Source organism: Opisthocomus hoazin, chromosome 1 (genome assembly GCF_030867145.1).
Source record: "Opisthocomus hoazin isolate bOpiHoa1 chromosome 1, bOpiHoa1.hap1, whole genome shotgun sequence".
Classification (NCBI taxonomy): Eukaryota; Metazoa; Chordata; class Aves; order Opisthocomiformes; family Opisthocomidae; genus Opisthocomus; species Opisthocomus hoazin.
Genome location: NC_134414.1, coordinates 111,230,691 through 111,258,136, shown reverse-complemented (window position 1 = coordinate 111,258,136; position 27,446 = coordinate 111,230,691). Strand labels below are relative to the sequence as shown.

At 40.8% G+C, this 27,446-nt stretch overlaps 1 protein-coding gene across 3 annotated transcripts in view; it reads right to left on the bottom strand.

The window, feature by feature from the left end:
* Positions 1-27,446, bottom strand: part of APP (amyloid beta precursor protein) — a 229,063-nt gene that overhangs the window by 67,692 nt on the left and 133,925 nt on the right. For 2 of the 3 annotated variants that reach the window (XM_075433354.1, XM_075433362.1), the window contains exons 7-8: positions 21,588-21,755; positions 7,570-7,703 (exon numbers count right to left, since the gene is read on the bottom strand). In XM_075433354.1, coding sequence (XP_075289469.1) covers positions 7,570-7,703; positions 21,588-21,755 — 302 coding nt within the window. The remainder of the gene's footprint in view (positions 1-7,569; positions 7,704-21,587; positions 21,756-27,446) is intronic. The other variant, XM_075433368.1, reaches the window with a different exon arrangement.

Here is a 27,446-nt window from a genome sequence, read left to right as displayed (position 1 = left end):
TTTCATACCATTTAATAGAAATGGTCAAACATACCCTTTCTAAACGTGATTTTAGAAAAGCTCAGAGTCTACATGCATGACTAAAATTTTACCAAGATCAATACCAAAGGCAGGACAAATTAGACCTGCTATGTCTCATGTCTGCAAGTTGAGCCTCCACCACTTGAACTCCTGTCCCAGGCTCCCCAGTTTTCCTACACTGGACATTGCTAAATAGGCTCCTTGATTGACAGACTGGAAAGCACTGGTGGTGCCTCGGGGTATCTGTCTGAGTCTGTGCCTTTAAAAAAACAAAAACAAACAAATAAAAAAAACCCAAAACAAAAAAAATACCCCAAACCTGGCCTCAAAGGAGACCTTTATGAGTCCCAGTCTTTAAAATGTAATCTCCTCTCAACCCTATATACGGTTGTAGACCCTAACGATTAACAAGCATGCAGACACCTGCACTCAAGACTGACTGAACATATGAAATTCTGTTGTCATTTGCCAAGTTTTCATCCTCCTTTTCACCCAAAGCCTGGGAATGTATTTGAAGACAGCAATGACTCCGTCACAGTAAAAACAGACTAACGCACTATCAGTGAAACTATTTATCTGTAAGAGATTCTGGCCTCAAAACAGCCCAAGAAAGTGGAAACGTGTATTTTGGGAAGCTAGCATGATGCTGAAAACTTTCAAGCGGGAAATTATTTTGTCTGCTTCTGGGCTTCAGCAAGGGCATGGTTAGACAGCAGTTGTAAGCACGAAGACCTGAAGTCAAGTACTTGGAAATCACACTCTTAACTTCTCTTTGCTCTTTTACTGAGAACTGTAAGCTGAAACTTAAGGCCCAAGAATCGTACTACAACCTATATAAAACTGGCAACCTGAAAGTACCTGTTCAATTTACAGTATTTTCTCATCAGACAAATACACATTGATGTGCAAACTGCAGCCAAGCTCTACAGAGGTAGGAACCCAAAATTTACAAGCAGACACGAAAATTCACTTGCAAGGGGTTACATTACAGTAAGCAGCTGACAGAGAACATGATGTGCAGCGCACTGAAGTTACAGATCGCCCCACCACCCATTACTTTCCCAGCACTCCGGCACAGGAGATTTTACCACTTCTCTGGCAAAGCAGGACTAGAGGACATGAACTAGACACCATAATACAGAGCACCATGACATGTTCTGGAAAAACCTTCTCAACACTCAGTGTATTAAGTGCACATTGGTATTCATGTCTTAATTGTATGCTTAGGCCATATAATTGTGGTGGCCAAGAAAACTTAATTCATGTATACAGGCAGCACCTTTCTAGAGACCTGAAATGTCACTGGTGCCAGGATGTGAATGTTACAGCAGACCCAGAAATTATGGCATTAATTCAAGTCATAAGCTACAACGATGTGCTCAAGCTTGAGCATTGGCCTAGGTTAGCAACTTTATGATTTTCTTCTCCCTCCTCTCCTTTTTCAAATCACATCTCTGACATCTGCCTAATATTCTTTTTCACTCTGAATAAGCAGTGGATGGGTTCTCAGAACAACAGTTCCCTTGCCATCTTTATCCCCAAAACTAAACCTCTGCTAATCCACATCATGAAAACAAGTATTGTGGGTAAAATGATAAGGAGACCTTTGGCTAGACCAGGTCTCTGCATGTTTTATTTCTCTAAACCTTTTAAGGCATGGCAGGCAGCATGATAAACTGACAGCCTGCACAGCTAGTTGGGCAGGATGTAAATTACGGGCTTCAGAGTTCAGCTCTGGTGCAACGAGAGCGAATGGTTCGTGAAAAAAACAGAATGACATGGCTGTTCGCAGAAACAATATTCAATGTAAAGACTGCAGAAGCTGTGCTTTGAGTGCCGATTTTTGTAATTGAGAAGACTGCAGCGGCTAAAAGCATCTCTGTGTGTATGTTAACTAACTGAAGATACAGCTGCCCTACCTACGGGAAGCTATCTATGGGAAGTCGTGCTACCACCCAGAGAAAACTTCTGCTCTCAAAGGTCATCGCTTTCGAGAACTGAGTGACTGAGAAATAAGCTGTAGCACTCTGTAGGAAACCAAAGAACTAGAAGGGAAAAAAACCACAATTCCCCAGATACGCATGTGCAGAAAAAGGCTGAACTTGGCCTCTATGCACTTCTAAACCTGTTCTCCTTCAACGGAAGCACAGACGTCGCAAAACCACACAGATTTATGGCTCTTCAAGGCTTGGCAGCTTTGTGCAGGAAAAATGACAACTTATGGTTGAGATTTAAGAAGCAAGCCATTTCAAAGTCAAACTCCTTCAGAACTCAGGTCTTAGTGCCCGGCAGACTCCTTTTGAAACTGGGCTGTAGGGGACAGCAACAGGGAAAAAGCAGTATGGAAAGTGTCATTCATTATTAAGAGAGATGCTAAGTACAAAAATCTCATTATACTGAAAAGAGCAGAATTTACTCCAATTTTTTACACTAAGGCACAGAAGCATAGCTGAAAGAGAAGAATTTATGACAGTCATTTGGGTTACAGCAGTCAGATCAGCAGAAGTGCTTGCCTGAAGGTGTGCTTAGTTAGAAGGTCAAAGTCATGCCCATAAGATGCCTGCCTTTGTCAAGGGCTTTTGTTCCACATTTAGGTCTTGATCCTTCTTCTGGTAATAACATCATTAAATTTCTCCACAGAGCCCTCAGTGTAACTGAGGGGGGTACTCCTAGTAAGCTGACAAGTCAGTTTTAAGGAAGGAAAGAACCCTCCCACACACAATAATAGAGATGGTGGGATCTAGGGAATATAGGGACCAGTATTAACATCTTTGTCAAGTGACATGGACCATGGGATTGAGGGCAAGCTCAGCAAGTCTGCAGATGACACCAAGCTGAGTGGTGTGGCTAATACTCTGCAGGGAAAGGACGTCATCCAGAGGGAACTCGACAGGCTTGAGAGGTGGGCCCATGCAAACCCCATGAAGTCCAACAAGGCCAAGTGTAAGCTCCTGCACCTGGGCTGGGGCTATCCCAAACATCAATACAGGCTGGGCAATGAGAAGATTGAGAGCAGCCCTGAGGAGGAGGACTTGGGGTATTGGTGGATGAAAAACTGAGTATGAGCTGACAATGTGTGCTCGCAGCCCAGAAAGTGAGCCCTGAGCTGCATCAAAAGAAGCGTGGCAAGCAAATCAAGTGAGGTGATATTCCCCTCTAGTTGGCTCTTGTGAGACCTCACCTGGAGTCCTGTGTCCAGCTCTGGGGCCCCCAGCATAAGAAAGACATGGAGCGGGGTCCAGAGGAGGCCAGTCCGAGGGCTGGAGCACGTCTCCTGTGAGGACAGGCTGAGAGAGTTGGGGCTGTTCAGCCTGCAGAAGAAAAGGCTGCGGGGAGACCTTATAGCAGCCTTCTAGTACTTAAAGAGTGCCTACAGGAAAGATGAGGAGTGTAGTGATAGGACAAGGGGTAATGGTTTTAAACTGAAAAAGGGTAGATTTAGATTAGATATTAGGAAGAAATTCTTTACTGTGAGGGTGGTGAGGCACTGTCACAGGTTGCCCAGAGAATCTGTGGCTGCTCCCTCCCTGTGAGTGTTCAAGGCCAGGTTGGATGGGGCTTTGAGCAACCTGGTCTAGGGGAAGATGTCTGTGCCCATGGCAGGGTGGTTGGAACCAGATGATCTTTAAGGTCCCTTCCAACCCAAACCATTCTATAGCACCACTGGCACTAAAAATCAGCTGATGACCTCTCCAGGATGTTGGAACTAATGGCATGCAATGATCCCAAAAAAACATTGAATATAACACCAGCCCTGTTCAGCCTGGTTGAGGACTGCAGTATTTTCAGATGCCTGCCTTGGAAATGAACTTCCGAGAAGCGAGGCTATTCTGGGAGACAAGGTATCATGAAGTTCTTATGATAAGTACTGTACATGCTATGATTCCTAAAATGTTGTAAACAGCCAAAGAGTAAATGTAAGACATGAGGATGCCACAAGATGTTTGAGGAGAGAAACATACAAATATACTGCTCCCTTGAGTAAGGTTCAATATTTGGTTCCACCAGGCCATGTAGCAACAGCTACTTAAATCAGGGATATGTATACGAGTTAACAAACTGGAAAGGGGAAAAGGGGAACTGTATCACAACAGGAAACAAGAACCACAGCTTCCCGCAACCAGTTAGCATGATCTCTCCCTGCTATACGTCAGAGAATAAGCAAACATTTAAAGGTTACACATGCACTGCATGGGAATGTTGTTTTACTGTTATTTGGAGGTGTGTTAATAATTCCTGGCAAAAGCTTAAAATCATATGCTAATGTAACTCTCTTTACAGTAGTGCCCAGGAAAGTTTATGAGCCTTGTTGCTCCAGGTGCCATACAAGATGTAAAGGCAGAAAAAACTTCCATTGTCTGTAGCCTAAAGGGACAGACATTTAAGAGTAGAAGGGATCATTGAAACCGTCTGAACCAGAGCTGCATCAGGTCATTGTACTAAAGAGCGCAGACTCCCCTAGTAAGAGAGTCTTTTAGGAGCTATGAACTATGAACAGACACAACCACAGACAGAAGCTGGGTCTCTGCCTGTGTGAATACCTTTACGCAAGAGAAAAAGAAACATAGGTTGTCAGAATTTCATGGCAACAAAGGAAAACCTCAGAAAGGATATCCAGAATATCTGCATTCGCTCTGGTTACATGTTTTGATTAAAATGTTTCAGTTTAATAAACTTCCCTATTCCACAGACGATTACATTTTATATGTGAACTAGAATGCACCTGATTTATTTTTTATTAGTTAATTGGCTGTTGCAAAGTAAGGTGTGCATCAAATCAAACACTGTTTTAAAACTACCTGCTTTATGAAATATCTGTATTTTGTGAACAAATTTATTTCAGATTATGACAATTATCAAACTTAGAGAATTATTTGATAATTTTCCTAAAACCACTGATCATTTCCTCTCTTTTTAATAGAAGAAAAATGGGCATTTCTGCTGCTTTATAGCCCCCATTTCTCAGCTTTGAAAGAACTAGACTTTGAGTAAAAAAAAAGTAGGTAAGGTGCAGCTGGAGGACTTAGCTAGTTTACTCTCACCTGATGACTTGTTTTATTTTTAGAGAAAAACATTGACAGCGAAAGCTTACTGAGGTAATTTATTCAGCTTTGTTTTTAACAGAAGTAGTAACAGCTTCAAATTAATTTTTAGCTAAACATGTATTAAGAATATATCTGATTTTAAGGAAAATGTAAAAAGCTATTTTTAAATAAATTGTCAGAAAAGGAGACCAGTGGTATGGGACGCAGACATATCACAGTTCATGTAAGGAAACAGAGAAGGGTCAACTAGCTGGCTTTTCCACTTCTCCATAACATCTTATATTTTTTAAACATTTGAATGTTAACTGGGAAAGCCTAGTTCAATACTGTACAAGACCTTACTCACAGAAGGGAAAACTAATGTTTAAAAACTTGTTAACTCTCTTCAAAGCTCTCCAGGGGTTCTGTGTACTTCAAGGCATATGCACTTTAAGCTGTGATTTCATAAGCAGCTTAAGCAAATTAAAGATCAAAGATCTTTCTTTCTTGATGTACCTATCGTGCTGCTGTTTCCCAGGTCTGATTTAGCTTGCTGAGCTGGCCAGAGTTGGTTATTTTACTTTTTTTGGAAGAGTGACATTGCAGTGAGATGAGGGAGCTGACCTGCCTCACCCCGCAGCTGTACGCTCATTAGCACTGACAGAAAGGATGGCTGGGAACGTGCTAACGAGGGCAGAGCACGCGGCAGCACCATCGTGATCTTCAGTCAAACCCTTGAACCACAGCCTTCATTTATGAGGCTGCCCCAAATGCACATGGTAAAATGCGCAGTGCATTTACCCAGAAGTTTTCGGATGCTACAGTTCAGCGCTTTTCCCAGTTGGTTAATTTTGCTGGCCTCAAGCACTGATGTCGTCCGGTCTCTCTGTACGACGTTTTCTGGGTGCCTGCGCATTCAGTTAGCTGTTTTCCACAAACCATCAGCATTGTAGAAAACAGAAAACACACAGTTCACCCAAACACTGCCCTAAATTACTCAGCTTAACCTTGACACTGCGTATGGCATTTCGGAGACAAACCGGAAACCGCGGTGAGACTCTTGACGAGTATTCCAGGGAAACCTGCCCTTCCCTGCTCGTTAAAGATGTCGGGTTGAAGAGAGGCGCAGGCACAGCGCGGTGATGACCACGGCACCCACCCGCCCGCCAACCCCCTGCGTGCCCGTGCGGCGCAGGACCTCTCTCCCCAGCCGAACAGGGCGCACGCACAATGCCTTTCGCCCACCCCACAGCTCCCGACACGCTCATGCCGTTTTAATGAAGTTGTTAATCTTCCAGAGGAAAGGGAATGATAATGCTTTAAAACACACATTAAATGTGTGTTTCTCTATTTTCTCTATCTGAGGAGCGGGGGCAGCCTGTCTGTGCTACGACGCTTCCCAGGTGGGGCCGACGCAGAGCACGTACCCCTCCACCTGCTCAGCGTCTCGTTCTCGGCACGCACTTTGCACCGATCAGATGATGCTTTCAGGTAAGACACCCTGCCCGCTTTATCAGAACAGTGCCAGGCATGGCTGCAGTACCAGCAGATGGGGACTTACTCCAACGGCTTAATTCTGGGCCTGCTCAAACATTTCAGCACCCAGCGGAAGGTTAACGTGTCAGTAATACACAGAAACACTGAAAATGCAACCCAGGAAGAAAGTTACAACGAAAAATCACAGTAAAATAGCTGCACGGATACATGCAGTGCATCTGAATTGTGCTACATTCATTCTTGTGGTTCTTTCATCCTGGAAAAAAAAAAAAAGCACCGCAGGCTTTCCTGTAAGCCTCTTATATTTTTTCTTTATTGTTATTAGAGCAGAACTGTGACAATTTTTTATTGGCATTGCTATTATACACCCTATTTCTGAGAGAGTGGATAGCTCATCTCTCAGTGTTCAATAGGATTAAAAACTGTGCAGTTTCAGGCTACACACATCTTTTTGGTTAAAGGAAAAAAAGGGTTGATTCAGTGGGAATTTGGTTCAGTTCAAAGGCACTAATTTTTCCTCTTTTCTTCAGCTTTAGATGTATTTCATGTTACCTTGAGGCTCGAGACCATTAGATGAATATGTGCAATCTTTTGTTACCCCAGGGCACGGCCATGTGCGCACAGAGAACGAAGCTAATCACAAGCAATCTCCCTCAGCTGCTACGAAGGAAGGATGACTAAGACAGCGGTCAAGTTCTTTACTTAGAAATAAGAATAATCTCACAAACCAAACATTCTTCCACAAAGACAAGAGAAAATTTGAAGACCTTTTTTTTCATTTTTACCAGCACAAGTAACTGTAGCCACTTACTGCAGCTGCGACCAAACCACCAATGTGCATCCCAGCCAGCTGAATTCTGAGATAGAGTCAGAAAGGTAGTAAATGGCGTATTTACAAAACTGCAAATAGGCAGGACAGCTGGCTGAAGGGTTGGGAAATAAGAAAATGAAGAACCTCAAGCATCTTCTGACTTGACAAGACAAAAATCCCTCCCATATTTCAAAATACAGAAATCTGTCCCCTTACCTGAGACATCCTTTCACGATGTTTAGCTTCAAGTCTCTCCTTGGCTTTTTGGAAATGGGCATGCTCATTTTCATCTCCAGGTGTCTCCAAGTATTTGTCAACAGCATCAGGAGTGCTAGCGGCTGTGGTAGGGACTAAGGTAAAATTTTATGGGGTAGGGGAGGGAAGGGAAGGGAGGAGGAAGAAAAGCAGAATTTTTATTTTAGTACAGGCAAAATTTAGTTGGACCAAGCAAGAAACATATGTTCTAATTTCCATCAGAATAAAGCCATTCATTTAACCTCAGAGTAGGATATAAAAATGTGGTTTAGGCGGACACGAGACACACAGCAAATATATGTAAATACACAAGGATTTCCCCCACGCACCATTTTCTAATCCAGGAGAAACTCTTCAGTGTGAGCAAAACAGTGTTATTCAAATAGGTTAGAAACTGCTGCCAAAGGAAAAATACCAAGGAAAAAAAAGGCTAGCCATGACTAAAGTACATAAGCAAGCAAAAAGCCCCTTGCAAAGTTACTTGCTTTGTGTATTAGTTTATTTTTAAAAGGCACACTGTAACACACAAGAGCCAATGCAAATACGGTTTAAAGTACCTATGGACCCCACAGTACCCTAATGCAATACCTCAAACCCTTCCCTTAGTGACAGTTTGGCCTCACAGGTATTTACTTTATTTGTAACAACTCTGATTAAGCAAACCCCTCATGGATGCAGGAAATAATCAGCAAGCATGCACTAACTGTCAGTCATTCCTGTCCAATAACTAGGCAATACCTACCACACTGGTAGAAGAAAGATTTGCACTGAGGGTCATCCAGCAGAGTGAGCAACAGTTTCTTCACTATGCAGTAACATAACATCCAGATACCCCTACATTAATCAGAGTAACGTTTCTGTGCTAGGGCCGTAACTGCAATTTAAAAAGCTCTCCAATAATGATCAGCTATTTCATTTCAACTACGCTGCCTCAAAATATTTTATTCTGTAATTAATTTTCCTAGTCATATTTTGTTCAACAGTTGCAAAGTTAGTTTAAAAATTCTGACAACCAAAGACTGTAAGAGTTTTGCAGGATTTTTTTTTTTAAATGAGTTTGACTACATGTACTATAGTTAACTTCACTTACAGAGATAATATATTTTAGTAGACAGACTAATACAGAGGTAGGGAAAAACCCAGGACACTTCCACACCCCAAACATTCCTCCGTGTTTTCAAGAGAAGCAGATTTTGATCTGAAGATCAGGCTGAATAATAACCAGTATTTCTTTATGACTACTTTCCCCAAAACAACTTGAAATATAAACACATCTATGTTAAATTACTTAAAAAAAAAAATCAGAAGTACAACATGTTAATCCCAATGAAATACATTCTCAAATCTGACAAAAAACTTAAATCAAAATGCAGACTTTTCCTCCAATCTTACCCTAGATATGTAACCCCAAAAGCAAAACAAACAAAAAACCCAGAAATGAACAGAAACCCTTTGGCTTTGGCTGCATTTGAGATATCTCTACATGTTCTCTATAACAGGCATGAATGATTTTGGCTGTTGTTGGTATAAATTGTACAATGGATATTATTGTAAGTTACTCACTGGACCAAAGGAAAGGCCTTGCTTGTCTCAAAACAAAACAAAACAAATCTTCAAGCAACCAAAAAAAAATCCAGCTGAGAAGCCATAGGCAGGGCAAATTATCATTCCTCCCACCATTTTTAGATTTCCTTCATAAATACTTAATTACAAGTTTACATTTTGTAAACTTGTAAACTTTGTTACTGAAGTATTGCAACAAAGACAGGAACAAATAAGCTTGGACAAGCCACCAAAATTACAAAAATAGAATGCAACTCAGTATTTTCAGTGGTTACTCCCACAACTTGAGACAGTTTAGTCTCTAATACTGTTACAACCGCATAAAAAATTTCTTTCTTTTTAAACTCTTAATGATAGCAACCCATCTTCAATGACAATGTGTTTTGTGCTGGGGTGTAGCGCTGCCTGCCGGAAAGGCCACAACCAGGGTAAGCAAATTCCAAAACTGAATCACTCAAAGCTTGGATGGAGTGAAAACACAATTCTGTAATGCTCAGAAGTATTCCTAAATATGTTTGCCTTCTAATCTCTCAAGCACCAAATTAATTTAATCTTTATCTTTCCTGAAGCTGCAGTTAAGTATAGTGCATTTTAATACCATTTAGAAAATGAAAAGAAAATTGTATTTCAAAGTAGGAAGAAATTCAAGAGTGTCAGACCGAGTAAAGACCATCCCTTCTAGGCTCCTGTTTTCCGACTGGGGTTCACCAAACACCCCCAGGCAAGAGCAGTAAATACTCTTTTGCAATGTTTAACTAACCTTGCTGGATTTTCCTTCCATGACTAATTTTACTTTTTTCCCAAAAAAACTTGTACGAGATTTAACATTCACAATATGGTGCAGAAATGAGTTCCACAGTTCCATCAGGATCAGCGTGAAGAGGATTCCCCTCTGCCTACAGCCTCCTCTCGCTGCCACTGCAAGACACAGCAGGGTTTAGCAGGGGAGGATCAAATCGGAGCGAGCTCTAGCGCCCTTCGCCACCCTTCTCCTTTTATAGATTTTCTTTTTTTTTTTCTTTCTGTTAAAGGAACTTAAGTCTGTACAAATGTGAGTGGAAAGAGCGATGATCTAAATAACTGTCCAATAAATTATGCAAATTTAACCTTTAATTTATTGAACAGGAAAAAAGGTCACCAGCATTTGCACTGAGATCAGTTAAGCCACCTGTACATTCACAGTCTGACTTTCCGAAGCTCCCGTCTCACACGCGCTGCCTTCACAGCCCAGATTTTCGGATGATATGCTCACTTCCCACCAGGATGCTCACTGGTGGGTTTCTGAACACTGTAGCGGGTGCTGAGAACTCGAAAACTTGATTTCAGTTCCTGGTGCCGAGGATATCAGAGCACCCAACCCCCTCCCAAACGCTGAGAAAAACCAAACCAGACAAAGACTGGGCATTAGCCACCACAGACCTGGAAGCCTGAGACAGCCAGGCTGCGCCCAGGAGCATGGGAAAGGACGCGGGCAGTACAGTAATATCCAACCACAAACTCCTCTCTCAAGCTCATGCTAAAGAAGGTAATGCTAACGAAGAGCAGCACCGCGCAGGAGGAGGAAGCTACTGCCTCTGACCTTGTGCAAAAAGCTGGTGTAATGCCACATGTAGATCTCCACTATGCGCTCCCGAATAGAACGAGGGCTCGGAAACGGACGTGTGGGCTGACGGGAGCTTGGGAGACCTGTCTCATGGTAGGAAACTCAATCAGTTACATTCATCCCCCAGGAGCAGACTACTAATTTGATTTAGAAAATCTCTACTGAGAAAAGATCTCTGACAAGAGCTTTGTCAGAAAAAAGCAACTGAGGCCTGATGGTTGGAAACCAAAGCTAGGCAGAAATAAGGCTGGAAATCCAGACCAGAAATAAGCCACCCACTTTCAGTAGTAAGTGCAAATAAGTATTTGAACAACTTATGCAAAGAAATGCTGATTCACCCAAAAGCATCCTTGAAAACATCCTGCTTTAGCATCTCCTTCCGAAACCCAGCCAGTGGAAGAGTGAAAGCAAAGGGTGAAAGTGGCATTCGCTCTCTCCCAGCTTGCTGCTGGCACTGGTCCATGCCCAGTGCACGTCAGCGCGGCCATGCCAGCCCGAAGGACTCAGCCTGCCCACCACTCCTGGAACCGCTATTCGGCGGTGTGGTATTCCTACCACACCGCCCACACCTCACTCTGCAAACGGGGACACTGTGTAAATTCTTAGAAAACAGGGATAATTTTGATTAAAACGAAATTCAGCATAGATGTTTAGGAAAACACTAAAAGGTGAGATGAAAAGATCACGCATGTTTTTGTTTTCTGTTATAACTGCAATTCAGAAGCGGTTGTTCTATGAGTGGTTATCTATTCACGTAATTTGAAATCAGAAATATTTCTCTGACAGAAAATAACTAGTCTGCTGAAAAACAAACAACTCTACAAGATTGTGCTCCCTGCATTTACAAAGCCCACATATGATTACATGACAACTTCTCCATCCAGTATTGAAAAAATTGTAATTATCAACAGTATGTTAAAAAACCCCTTGTGATTCCAACATAACGGTAATGACAGCTTACCCTCCCCCCCCAAGAAAAAAAAAAGAGTTACAAAAATACTGAGCCTCCCTTCTTCTGCATAAAGCAGAAACATTTTAAAATTTTTGATGCCTGTTTGCACAAAACCTATCCTTTGCACTTCAATACTTTGTTTCTAGAGGTATCTTGCATGGTTTCTAATAGAAAATTGGGAACATTTGGTCAGACGTCAGTTACATGAAAAGATTCCTTAAAAATCTGCAGCCTGGTCTCATTTTTTGACCATATTTGCTCTTAGGAGGTGGTTTCATTCTCTGTGCATTGCTTGTTTCATAAGGTAACTCATTCTACTATGAGTAGAGTACTATGATATGAAGACTGATGAAAAAGTGTGTGTTGACAGCTGTAGAAAAAATGCAGTAATGCATGACACTTGCACTAATTTCACCTGTCAATTCCCAAACAGTTTTTTTAAATTTTTATTAGACTTTAAAATCCTAACCTTCCTGGAGACACAGGTTCAATGATACAGTAAAATTATGCTCTAGACATTTTGCTATTTCACTACAATCCTTACATATCAGTAGACCAGGGGGAAAAAAAAGGCAAGAAAAATACAACAGTATGTCCCCAGATCCTGTCTCACTATTTCACATAAAAATAAATAACTGTATCAGCCTCTCCAACGAAAGAACAGTCACTCATCGACCTCATATGAAGTGAAAGGATTAGCAGATACCCCTTTGCTGAATGACATTGGTTGTTGCATATAAGGTGGGAAACCATTTGAAATGAGAGCATTACCCAACTACAGTGTTGTATTCAGTCGATGCATTCATTGCCTCTGAATGCCACATATGCAACTACCTCATTAATGAAGGATTAAGATCAAAGACTTCGGTTGTTGACTACGATCACAACTAATTATAGCACTTCTGACAATCACAAGTACTTACAGAATATCTTTAGCAAGAAAGATTTCTATTATTGCTACTGCTGCCTTGTGAAATGAGCTGTTTTTACATGATTATATCCCCATTCTTTTGTGAATAAACTACTCCACTTGCAGCACGGTAGCAAAACCAATGAACAGAATTTAAACAACAGGGAAGGAAAGTAACAATTACCTTTTTATTACAAAAAAGACAAATCGTCGACTGAACAATACAAGACCAATGAAGGCTGGGAAAGGTTTGTCTAAGGTTGTAGCAAATTACCATTATTTTAAATGTAGGGAAAAGGATGCACCAGGATGACTTTTTACATAAGTAGTTAAGTTTAATAGAATTTAATTACTTGGAGAAACGTGTGTGCCAGACTGGTATGCTTTCTAGTAGAGATCAATACCAGGGCACAGAATAAGTGTGTTTACACAGTGTATATATATACACTGCGTTATAGAGACAACTATCTCATTCTTAGCACTGTAAGCTGGAGGACCAGCAGGCAAAGTGCCATTCCTTTTTATATTACTATTCACACACACTTCGACCAAGACCACTCTCTGAACTCTGTCTAAAACTAAAGAACAAAGGAGAGGGCAGAGTTCCTCCCAGACAACAGCACAAGAGACCTCGTGAGAATGAAAACCAGACATATCCCCAGTTTTTGTATTTTACCCCGTAAGCTTTTCAGGGTTTTGACGGGTAAAGAGACAGCACTGCTATGCTCCAAGGGTTGGCATCGCCCCTGCACTGGCAGGAGTTCTGGGAGCCAGATCTTTCGCCTCGTGGCTCATCAGCACGTCTCCTGCCTGGAAGCTACCTGCAGAGCAGTGAACTGCGCCAACCATGACCAGAGCCTGGAACTCCCATCCTTCAGGTCACTCAGCTCCAGCTGCCCACTTCTTAATTTTCAGCAAAGATACTCAGTAATGCCAACTCTCATTAAGTTATCCACTGATGTTAAGGCTCATACATTTAAACTACATATTTATCACTCAGCCTGATCACATAACCATTCAGTTGCGTTTTATCTTGCACTTTTGCTTTATCCTCATGTTTTGACAATTATCTCTTAAGACACCCAAAAAGTCTTTGCAAGTAAAATAACTGAGGAATTCTGACTACAATAGTGGGGACTCAGAAAGCACAAAACATGGACTAACAGACTAGACACAAATAAATCTATTCTTCTGTCAGAAAAAAAAAACCAAAACATGCACATTGGTACCGAATTAAGAAAAATAGCTCCCTGTAACAGTAGTGGTTGTATGCTCAGGGATCACATCTGAATCAGTAAAAAGAATCACCAGTTCTGAGACTTGACTTCTTCACCCTCAATTTCAAGGCACCTCTTAGCTTCCAAAATTTTGTTAAGTTATATGAATGATCCTAAAGCAGATTGGAAAGCACATTGTTTAAAAACATCTACTAGTTTAATCGAAAGAGAATCCAGGTACAGGTGACACAAAGAGAGTTAACACATGAAAGAGAACCCAGTGTTCCAGAGGGATGTTCTTTCCTTTCTTGACAGTTATCTCGTTGTTTCTATTACCCATCAAGGCTAAACTACTTTGTCATAATAGACTGTGTATAGTTTCTATAATATTTCATAACTTGCGTTAGTATGCAAAGAATAATTACAGGTCAATGTAGCAACCTTGGCCTGAAAATACGACTAAGTGTATTGAGATAATTCCACATTTATAAGTTACATTCCCTTTTGAACTTTACTTTGAAAAGGCTGATCCTGTCTTCCTTTAATGTGTTATAATTTAAATAGTTGGCATGGCATCAAAACAATAGGCAGCTTGACAGATAGTTTAGTGAAATCCCTCAAAGAAATTTCTTGGAGAAAGAAAAAAAAAATCATACCACACTAATATTATTCCTGATCTATTGCCTTAACTAAAGTTGATTCTTGCCACCCAAACTAGCTTTCAGTTACATTTTCTCCTATAAGAATCCTCCTGTGTAAGAACTTAAGGATACGTTTCCTAAAAAATAATGCACAGCTAGAACTTGACAATCATGCTTTCATTGCATCTCCATGAATGCAACTTCCTTTTCACCAGCCCTGACAAATGCAATTTTGCATTGTCCATATCCATTCATCACTCATCTTGGCCATTAATTGCTCAGATCATCCCTTTCAGAGTCCTTCAATTCATTTTGTGCTTGGGAGGAGGTCCCCAAAGCAAACTTTCCTCAAGCATGTTTGCAATACTCTGCTTCAAGGTCATTCTCTTTTGATTAGTCACCATAAATTTAAATGTTTGAGGAAAAAAAACCATTAAATTCTTCACCTGTTACATCAAATTAGACTGTTGTGAACAAATACAAGACAGAAGTATTCTCCTGAATGTGCCTTTTACCAAGGTTGTAAACAAGAGTCATCAAGCTCCACAGAGTAAAGAACTGTGGTTAGACCCAACAAAACAAGTAACAGCAAAAACAGCGTATACAGTATTACATTAATAAAATTCCTAGTGCTTGAAATTATCAATAGTCTAACTCTTGTATATAAAACATTTGCATCATTTCCCTTTTGAATCCTAAACTTTACCCAACTGCTTTTTAAAAAGGCCCAGTCCAACACTGGCTGCATGTGTGGTTGAAGGGTGAAATACAGTGCAAATTTATACAGATGAAGAAACCATGGAAACAGAAATTAGTCACTTGCATCTACTAAACGTGGTAGTCAAAATTAACAATTTGAATAGACTATATTAGAATTCATCCCGCTACAGCTCCTAGGCACTGAATGATAAGAGTCAAGCACTCATAACGAATGAAGAACTGAAAAAATACGGTTAAGATTTCACCTACACTATTTGAAATTGGCCTCGACTCCATCAAGACACACCAGCTGAGTTTTCACGACAGAGAAAATAAAGCCCAGCAGATACAGGCAATTCATGCTGGAGATGGTAGGAGAGGGACATATTCAACTAAAGTCTTCAGAGGTAATGTCCCATTTACTGCTAATTTGGGGAGCAGTAAGACAATTGAATACAAAGAGCCTTTGTGATGAAGCAACAGGTTGTCCCAGTGTGATGGCTTCATGAATTTGTAATAACTTTGGGTTTTTTATTCATTCAAATAAAAGACTTCGTACTTATTATGTGAAATGCTTCCTGGCAATATTGCTACTTATAAAGGCAGTTTTTTAGAATTTGAAATGTTGGCAAAAATGTATTTTAAATTATATCTCCTGTAGTGCCATGACAAATTAGCATTGTAGCTAGTTGCTGCGATGAGTATTTTCCAGCACTAAGTACATTGTCAAGAAAAAAAGATGCATTCCTGGCACGAAGCAACTTGCCAGCTCTGCTGCTTTTACTGGCAGAGGCCTGCCAACTCCCCCATAAACCTCCCGAGCAGCCAAAGGGCAGCATCACCCTGTCCAGATGAACGTGCTCTAGACGTGGCCTGCTCTCTGTCTTTGAGCCGCCCACCCGCCCTCAAGCTCAAGCAGCCTCTGAAGTTGGACAGACAAAATGAGCTACTACCCAGTAAACAAGACAATGGATTAAAATGTGCTACCTAACTAAAACTTTGGTGTATTTTACCATTCTGCTTACAGCAAATGCACTGCGGCTCTTTAAGGCCTTAGACACGCTCTGGAAGTTGGCATGCATATTTAGCTGCAAAACCATTTTACTTTCTGATAACTAGGGAAATGCCAAGACCCCCAAAAGTAACAAACGGATAAAGGAACTTCCTGACAACTGGACTATCATCTTCTAAGCCTTTGCTGTCAAAAGGTACAAACTGTTATTTGCAGTACCTCTGAAGAGAAATTAAACTGGACACTGCAAAATGCTAGAGGTCATGAATTTTTCCCTCACTTAAGAGCACGGAACTGGAAACACAGTAAGACCGATCTCCTCAATTATCAGGGACAGACTGACACTAATCCGTAGGCAAGCTGCAGCTAGCCTACATGAAGAGCAGCAAGAGTGGATCCCCCGTATCAGTCTTAGTCTTTATTGCAGTATTTTAATCTACATTTAAAAGGGTGTAAAATTCTACATATATTATGAAACTGTTGCTTTCAGAGTGTCTCCTTCTTTTCATATCTTCCATTTGAAACTGAAATAAAGTATCTGTCACTTAAAAATCACCAAGAGATTTAGCAAGTTTGTAAGTTTACAAAATTTAGCCTACTGAAGAGAATAAACACTACCTAAATTCACCTAAAATGTATGATCGTGCTCTAAAATGATCAAAAATAAAACCATGTGTGCTGACATTTAAGCTGAACCCTGTTGGGTGCCTCTCACATCAGCCATAGGAATTCAGTACAATGGTAAAAAACCCTAATTTATAAAAGGTCATCTTAATGATACGTCAAAGTTTTCAAAATCTGACTGTGCCACCAGAGTACAGCTCACTCCCACTTTAGATGCAGAACAAATGAAAGCACAGTGGCACGAATTCCACTCCGCTCCCAACGCACCAGGCTGCGGCTGCAGGAGCTGCTGGGAGAGCTGTCTCCTATGCAACAGCTGACAAATTAAGCACATTTAAGAGAATCAATTTCTCCAGCTTTGAAGCTCCTTTTGTCCCCAAGTTAAGACTTACATTAACATAATTTCAAAATAGTATTTATTAAAAAATGTATTTCCTATGGCTTTAAGGATATTTAACATGCAACGATTAAGAGACAAGTGAAAAAATTAATACAATAGATTACTTTTCAGTATGACAGTAAGACAGAAATCATTCTTTCAATAACAGCAATTTATCATCTGCTTATTCTTGTCAATACATACCCATCCTGAGGTCATTAAATCTGAATTAAGCACCTGATAGATGCTAATGAATTCAAAGGAGCCATTATGGCCAGTCACACAGTAGAAGTTTGAGTCCTTATACTTAATAGAAACTGTAGGCAGTATTGAACGTCCCTATAAAGATCAATAGAGAGAGAAAGCATGTGGGTCTGGCATGCTGAAGGAACTGGTAACATGATCCTTAAAGCCTTCTACTAGGGCAATTACATACCGATTCCCATGCAGCGGGATGATGAAGAAATTTGACAGTAGTAGCTCCTACCCAACAGACCAATAATTTTTGTCAGACCTCAGAGCATCAGTCAAATTTGTTGATAGCAGAGAGTCTAAGGCTTTGCATGACAGCACAGACCTACCTTTTCAGATCAAGGTGAAGAGACTTCAGCAAGAAAGCAGAATAAACCACGAATTCTTTTTCTGTAGACAATGTGTTCAGGATATCAGTATTCAGTATTCATATTCAGTATTTCTATCATATGAGTATTTGTGACAACAGAACATCCTCAGGTTTTGGTTCAGTCCAATTTCAACACGTTACGAGAAAAATAAACTCACATCCCACTATTTCACCCTTTGCCTACTACCCAAGAGAAACCCAGTCACGACCCACTGTTTCATATTCCGCTCTGTAAAATCAAACTAGTTTATCCCGCAAAACAGACTACACCTAGACAAAGGGAAGATGTGCTTTTAGTGTCTATCTTGTGTCCCACCTAAGAGAGGCTCACTGGATTTTTACAGAACACAAGGGAGCAATAAAAATGTGACCACTGGAGAGAAAAGGAACAAAGAATGAAATGGAATAAATAAGTGGGGGGGGGGGGGGGGGGGGAGGGGCACAGACGGACAAAGATCAAATACAAAGATTAAGTTAAGGGTCACACAGGGGGGGAAAAACCAAACCGAAGCAGAACAGAAGAGGGGTAGCCAAATGGGAACTCTTCTCCACTGGTGTTTTTTTTTCCCTTTTCTTTTGTGGGATTGGAGTGGAGGTGGCATTTGCCTGATCCAAAGCTTGCTATAACCATGTAAAAAAACTCTTTCAGCAACACTGGATCAGTTCCAAAGAAAAGATCTCATTTAGGTGATGAAATGTGTGGTACACAGCACTTCTAATAATTTTCATTACCATTTCTATCCAGCAAAATGATGAGGAATAAGGAGAAGCAATATGGCAACACTGAAAGAGCAGACAAAACCAGAGGAAAGCAAAGTATTTTAGGAACAGAAATAAGTGCATAGATCACTGTATGGAATACTTTGACATAACATGAAAATACAGGAACAAAAAGATAGCTAAAGTAGCTTGGAAAGTGTACCAAATAGACTGCAATGTTTTTGAGAAGCTTCTGAAGAAAATCAGGAAAAAGTCCTCTGTGAGATCTACTTTAGAAGACAAGACCCACTCTATTTTACCTCACTGCCAGTTGTGCAAATTAAGCCATGCAGTAGTCAACCTAACTCCATTTTCCTTAAAGACAAAATGACCCCAAACTGGGAGTCCCAAAGTAAACCAAGATACCTATGAAAAGAACACAAATGATAACACTCTTGGTATTATTTTATTGAACCGAACCTAAGAAAAAAACACCTCACAAAACACCAGTTTCCTTAAGATGCAGAAGAATCGCCTGGGCTCGTCTGAATATCCTGCAGCACTATGAAGCCAGAAATGAAACTCTCACATTTGAAGTGCTGGGTGAGTAACCACAGCCCTGCATGCAAGATGCATGATGTCAGGAGACATTTGAGTCTGCACAGTCCACTGCAGAATTTGGGCAGAGAAATGCATCCATACGGCTCAGCTTGAAGGGCAGCAGCCAAAACGAATCTGTAAAAAGCAGACCTTTAACAAAACTGCAATATTGCAAGAGTGAAGATTACTGCAAGACCTCATTTATGCTGTTGTCCAGCATTCACAGAAATATTCTGGATTTTTAGTAATGCTGACAAAGGCAGTAATAATTCTTAATCCCTATCAGGTATGTGAAAAGGATGGCTATTTCAAGCAAGAACCAGTGCATGTAGCTTTTAAGAAACTCTTCTACTGCCCATGAAAACAAAATCCACAGCACAAAAAGCCAATAACTATTTTTCATTCAATCCACCTTGTTGGACTTGAAGTGTAAGGATGAAGCCCACCCTCTTTTTTCTTTAAATTTCTGGGGAAAGGAACAGACACTGCCACAAGAGGTGCAGTATCAGAGGTAGGCAACTTTCATTTGCCACTTACAGACCAAGGCAAACGCCCCAAGTATCCAATGCTCTGCACAGGTAAATCACGTTCAGTCCCATCATTCTTCCCTTGCTAACTGGGCCTACTTCCAGATGCAAATAGCAAAAGGTTCAGTTTCTCAGCTATTTTCCACTACTGGCTTTGATGGCCATGATCTTGTCTGGAATCCAGTCACCACTGAAGCATGACGCTCAGCGAACACGTGACTGAGAAAGGTAATCATCCTTTACAAATTCTCTGCTGGCCATAATAGTAGAGAATAAACAAAGCCTCATCTTGGCTACCTGAAACTAATTGAGAAAAGCTTGAGTGCCTTTTCTAAGGTTATTGTTCAACATCTCTCTCACTGCAAAGATTTTTTTCTATGCCTTTAATCTGCCTGAGCCAGCTATCTTCAAGTTTAATTTTCTTTCCTCCTTCCATGTCTACAGTATCAACTGCTCGTATCACATATCCTGCATTTTTCACTGCATAAATACCACTTATTAAAAATTATCTTTTTTTCTACTACTGTTCTTATTTAACTTGTTACAAAGTCCCACTTTTTCTTGCCTGTCATGGGGCACACAGATACAAATCACGTTTTGCATCTCTAGAAATGCCTTACTTAACACAGGAACTTAATGGTTCAGAATGTCATTCCTTTAGCAAATATATTTTAGATCTCACTCCAATCTACTGCATAGTTCCTCTCTCTCCGCACTACATCTTCCATCTTGTTGCAGAAGCTGACCGCTGTCCTTGAGGTGTCCTCCTCACTGGCCTTGCAGTAGTCTTTCTCCATCTCCCTCCACAGAGCTTTGCCACAAACAGCTCCAAAAGACGCCGAGATGAAATGCAGCTGGAGCACCAGAGCAGCAATCCTGCCTCCATGACTGCTCTTGCTGCCGCTCCAGTAAAATACAGGTCAGCTCCTCTGCTTCACAACACACAGAGCACACCTTGCTAGGGCTCTGCATGTGTTTGTGTGCATTTTTAAGCCTTCTACTTATTGCAAGTATTCTGAGGTGCAGTTTGGAAAAAATTTTACTAAAAGCATCACATTAGGGCTGTTCCCTTCGGCTCCTCCATGCCCTGTAAGCAGGCAGAACAGCGAGATACGTACTCTTCAACGTTTCAGATGTGAATAGCAGCCAATACTCTGCAGGCAAGGCACATGGGAAGGGAGTGTACCAGAGGCTCCTGAACCATAATACAGCCAATAAAACCAGCATCTGATTCAATACCCTGTGCTGGAGAGCACCATCCTTCTCAAACCAAAATCACAGTGTGAACACTCTTACTTCATAGAAAATGATCATTAAAATAAATGCTGTGTTAAACAAAGTAAGTGGGAGGTGAATCACATCCATGTGCATTGCGGCCCTCAGGGAAACCTAAAAATCAGATGTCATTTCTCCCCTGCTTTTCACTGCAAACACACACAGTATTTGGTCAAACTAAAAACAAACAAACAATCAGTTCTTCTGAGTCTAGAAATGAATATTCTAGTACTATAACGAGCTTATATTGCTTTGATTAAAAAAGGTCAGAAATAATACATGGAAATACACTACACAAACTATGAGCTGTTCTTCAACTTACCTGAGGCTTCGCTAAAGTTTATGCTTTTCCCTGCACATGCAGTGTACATGCACATACAGAGACACACAAAACGTCAGTACACTTTGACAGAGAAGTGAAGAGAAGGTGAGTGCGAAGGCCTCATCTAAGGAAGGGGTTAGACTTTTAGCTACCTACTTGCAGACCCCCGTCTACAGCACCACGAAGTCGCCCGTTACCATGCTGGGTTAGCGAGAGGCTAAGGAGGATCGAGGGGTGAGCAGAGATGCTGGACAGACCGCGACTGGGGGTTAGTGAGAGCCCCGGCCCGCTCCCGAGCGGCGGGAGTGAGGGAAGTGTGCTGAGGGGCACTTACTGACGCTGCCACAGACCGCCATGCAGTACTCCTCCGAGTCAAAGTTGTTCCGGTTCCCGCCGCAGCCGCCGTAAAAGAAGGGCGCGCACTTTCCTTCGGCCACGTCAAAGTACCAGCGGGAGATCATCGCGCGGCAGGGACCCGTCTCGGCTTGCTCAGAGCACACCTCTAGTCATGGGAGACCCGGAGGAACCACATTTAGCATGTAAATGGCATTGGCTCGGTTTCTTAACAAGGTACCTCTCAATGCCCACGCACGCAAGTGAGGAAGGAGATGCACCAAGAAGGTGTTTCGGGGAACGGGAAACCCTTCCCTGGAAAACCACCCTCGAGACAATGAAGGTAGATTCTGAACTGACTCACATTCGTGCCACTAAGTCTCCTGAGCCTGCCTATGCTTTTACTTTTTTTAGCTACTTCATCCGCACACACTGAGGGGTGCTGCTCTGAAACCAGCTCCAGCATGGCGGCAATGGTATGAGCGTGAAGTTCTGTCTACTTCCAGCCCAGAGGGGCACAGGCACCCCCCAGTGCCCACCCGCCCGCGGGGCCTGCCGGCGGCCCCCGGCCCAAGCAGCCCGCTCCGTACCTGTCTCCAAGGGGAACATCCGAAAGCAGAAGGTGCCACCTGTTTTTATTGCTGGTTTTTAGCTACACATCCCCCCTCCCCCCAACTGAGATTTCCCATTATTATACAAAAGTAAAAACAAAATAAAAATATTTATGAGTTATAGAGAAAAACAAATTCTCTTCAGACACCTATTTATATATAGTCACTGCCAAAGAAACTCCCTCTTGCAAGCTGCCCGGCACAGGGTTTACAATTCACAGTTCGAGGGCTCACATATACAAAATTACTGACGTAGCTTTAGCCCATCCATGGGAGGAAATCTCATCCCCAGTGAATATATACGGGACAAAATTAAAGCGGTTTGTGTTTGTGTTCACCGTGAGCTGCCAGTGTCTCTGCCTACACTCTGCAACACATAAAAACCTGAGGGAAGAACCAAACCACACGAATTGAAGGAAGACAAAGCAAATTGTGCCCGCAATTTGGAATTCAGCCAATTACATATGTAAACATATAGCCCTTTACCAACAATGTTCCAAACAGACAAAACCAGTTTTATCTTTCAACATGCTATGTAAGTCATTTCAAATCTACATAACATTAAACACCAATACGCCCCTCATTTGCTTTCATCCCACGCACCACATCGGCAGACAAACTGGTACGTTCAACTGGAGGCTTCTAAATTCTCTGCATGTATTTGAATTTTGCGGAAGGCAGATCCCTAAGGGTTGAGAGTATGAAAAAAACCAGTGCATTAGCACTGAAAATCCCCCTCACGCTCATCATCTCTCAGATGCTGGCTACAAAGAATCCCATCTTTCAGACTCTGTCCTGACCCATCACTTCACTCCTCCAGGGAGCATTGCTATTTATAAATATATTTTTATATTCAGTTATCAGTAGTCAGTGTCTACCTACGTTTCCTTAAATATATAACAGAGACAATTTTACATGTGTTTAATATTAACATACAGTACCTATAAGTAATGTCAAGAATATATTTTAGGAAGCATCCACTTGGTCTAAGAGAAACAGATCCACCTATGCGATCATCAAGGATGCGCTACAAGCGTTGCAGTTCTGTACCAAGCAATTAGGGGGAAAAGAATAGCAGGGGGTGAAGGCACATTAGTTTTTTTACTTTAAGAAAAAAAACAAAATAAGTGTATTTAATTGTAAAGCACATTAATTACAATTAATTGTATACTAGTGTATGACTAATTATATACCCCATTTAGTATACAAGTGATTCTTCCGATGTATTTAAAATAAAATCTAGCCCCGTCGTCCAATTACACAGTCAAATCTTCACACAAAGCTAACTTCGCACAGACTTGGAAGAGCTGCCACATGTCATTTAAAAATGAATAGTGACTCTTGACATTGAAGAGACAGGTATAACCAAGAGAATTTTTGCTGACAGGAAATGTCATTTCAAAACCCACAAAGGTCTCAACAACTCAGTCCTTCTTAGATAAAGTTGACGATGGGCTGACCTCCACCCACACAATAAGCGTCTTCTGGGTTCCCCTCAGAATACTAGTTCTGCTATAAAGTTTATTTTATTGCGCACTGTTAAGCGTTATCAGGATAGAAATAGTTTGCAGATTCAATCTGAAATTTCCTGTAGGTACCTCTTTCACTGAAATAGCAGCAGAGATTTTTTTGCATGTGCAAACAATGTGCAAAAGTGAGGGCAACTGTCCATCAGATAACCAACGCCAGTGATAACAAGGAATTGGCTCTTCAGAAACTGAAATCATTCATACACATGAAGATGCACTTGGCCCAGCATTCAGGAAACCACAGGGCAGCACATTAAAAAGGGCAAGCCCAAAGCACTGCAGCCCAGCGTCGTGGCCAGGGACCGGCCTCCTGCCTGATCTGTCACCTCCCACGAGGCAGGTGGTGACGCTGCAGGGCAGTGGAGGGACATCCTTTCCTCCAGCCTTCGCAGCTGACCGTGCTGCTACTGGTAAGGCCTAAACGGTAATTATTTCATCACAGACAGAAGTGGTCCACTGCACAAACGCTTTATGACCTAACTGAAAATAAACGAGAGGGGGAAAAACACTCTGGGTTACTGTTTTATGATCGCTCTGTTTGAGGGACATGTGTTGCTGCTCCACCACTGCCTTTTCTCTGTGGAGGGCTCAGAGCAGTGTTCCTTCACCCCTGCTTTGAGGCAAATGTACATTTTTAAACCAGCTTCAACCCCTGGGAAATGGTCCTGTTGCTCCTATTGGTGGGCCAGCTGCTCCTCTCATGCCTCTCCATATCCCCATCACTTGTCTTCATGTAAAAAAGCCACATTTGATTCTCAGCTGTAACACTGCAATCAAGAAGTTGGGGAAATGAAGTACAAAGATGGGAAATTCAACAGGTTTTCTTGGGCTACTAATCCAACTACCATTTCCCCTTTCACTGCTACCGAGTGTAGCAATTAATGCCTATGAAGGATGAACTATGGTATTTTCACAGATATTAGCAGCGGGCAGGTGGCATACACTGTCATATGATTCATCAAAAAAAAATCAAAAGCTCTCTCTGCTTCATGTGTTAATCTTGTTGCTGAAAATTGATTAGAAGATGAATTACTTTTTGCCACTGTATAATTCAATTTTACTTGATATCACAAATCATTTGTACCAAGTACAGCATTACCAGTGAGCTTTGCTTTGCTTTAAGGAACTCGCTCACTCTTCCCCCTCCAAAGATGCATTTTAGCCTTGGGCTCCATGACACGGGATACAATTAAAGAGGACAAGCCTTTGACACAACCCAGGTTCAAAAACTGTCTAAATTCTAACTCTGTTTTCAGACGCCTACAGTTTTCACATCATCCTTCTTCAACAGTAAAATTTCTCTCATCTTCTCTGTGCCTTAAACCAGAGATTACAGCTGCCAATACCTTAACTCTCTGGAATGTTAAATTTGGCAAATTGTTTTTGAGATAGTCAGGAAAATTTAGTTCAACTTCCCTCATTCTGAGCTTCTTCTAGTTATTCCAGCCTCTCGATGCAAAAAGAGTTGTTTCCTACCAAGCAGGCAGATCATTCCTTGAAGGACTATGCTGTGGCAAAGCTTTTTATTTTGCTTTTAAATTGTTACGTGAAGTGATATACTGAAAACAAATTAGTTACACTAAACATTGGTACTGACTGCATTATTTTTCCTTTGAAAAGCACAGGCTTCAGCATCCTAGGAACACACAGTTTTCAAGTATGTGGACATTCATTTATAGTGGCTTTACACAAAGTACTTCCATAAACACTCCTTTACGAACACACTGTTAGTAGACCTACTTCGAATTTATCTGCAAACACTTTAGATACTTTTGATGATCAGTTCTTACAAACAGAAATACAAAATATAGTTCTGAATGACATTTTAAAGTTTTTCATTACCATATAAATTGTTTTTTTTTCTCTTCCATGGAGAAAACTTTTTAAATCAAAGTGAAGTTATAATTGCTTTATTTCAAAATCTCAACTCCATGCTTTTTTTTTCCACATGGGACTAACACTTACTCTGTGAACACCAACATTTTCAACTGAGTAATCTGAAATAAAATTTAAACTTCTAATGGGGGGGGGAAACTATATTTACATGCTTCTATCGCTGTGAACATCAAGATTACTCACTATTTTCTTCAGGATTTGAATTTATTTACTTGAGCATAAGGACTAAGCTCATTTAAATGCTGGCACAGTAAGTTTCAAACTTTAAACAAGAAATCAAATTTCAAGAGAATTTAAGAAAAAAAGAACAAAAAGGAGGAGTCAGACTACCATCTCCAACCTGTCCTGGAAGTTGGGTCCCATGTTTAGTTTGCAATTCCGAAAAATTTCTTTACCTTAATGCTACATTAGAATGATACCATCATGTTGTCTTACAAATATTACAATTTCTTCAATTTAGCCACAGTAACAGAAAAAATAGTGCATTTCAGACTCCTTCTATACTACCAGCCCTTCCAAGTTTGAAGTTCATATTGTCAAGTATATACAAATAAATCATACTGGTGGTGTAAACCAGCTCAGTAGCACTGGTACCCGTTTGCTTTGTTTATGTTGCTGTCAGTTCAAACTGTGTATCATTATCATTCTGGACCCAAACAAGTACTGCATTTAGCTGCTTAAGTATACGGGATCACAATCTTGTATGTCACCATTTATATTTAACTAAAGGACAGAGCAATCCATTAACGCAAGAGAGGCCAAAGGAACAAACCTCTCAAATACACATCATGAGGTATGCGCTCCTCTTTACTGTGTGCTAGTATATATAATATTACAGTTGGAGTAATTTTAGCTTCTGCATCTTCAAGAACTGACAGCGATAGTTTGAGGATATTGATACACATGTATCTATATTAGTCTCCATTTTTTAACTAGCTGAGAAAAATGAGCCAAGTTAAAGAGTAAATGCACTCCGTTTGTCTTTTAGTTATACTGTTCGTGTTCCAAAAAGGCACAATAATGTTCTGCTCAATGAACTAATCAAATGGGAATATTTAAAGATAATTTCATTGAAAAAAAACTTCCTCATTCTGAACATACGGTTAGAAGAAGCAGCCAAATTTTAGTTTGAGTATTCAAAGACAAAAGCTAATTTCAGAAGAGGTTTTTGGAATTAGGAGGAGACAGCTGTGAAGCTGGCACATACTCTAGGAATAAAGTTGGTGCACAAGCTATACAATCGCTAAAATACTTTCTACAGAGCAAGCTAAAGAAAAAAGCAAAACGATGAGTTATAAATGTAGTACTGAAGAACAGCTCTTCTAAAACTGTTAAATACCCTAAAATTTTAATTTCCATCCTGCACAATTAAGATTGAATTTCTCTATTTAGTGTTTATTCTTAAGCTACTGGAGGGGGATATTTGGAATACAAAAAAAAATAATTGTATACTTAGCTAGAATACAAAGATTTACTTTTGTGAAGTGAGACAAATATACGAAAACACATTTTCTATCTACACGGGTATAACATACCCACATTTTGAACCAAGGTGACATATAATTACTACCAATAGGCCAGAGCCCAGACAAAAATCCCAACATGATTTTAAATGTAGATCAATAAAATGTCATGCATTTATGTATGTTTTAAAAAACGTATAGTTGCCATATAACATCACGATTACGCTAACGTGGCAAGACAGTGAATATGAGGATTAGCCCCAAAGTGCATTCCAGTCTTTTCACACAGCAATAATTAATTGAATCTCTTGTTTTGCTTCAATATGGTAAAACGGCATTTTCTCTAGCGAAACAGATTCTC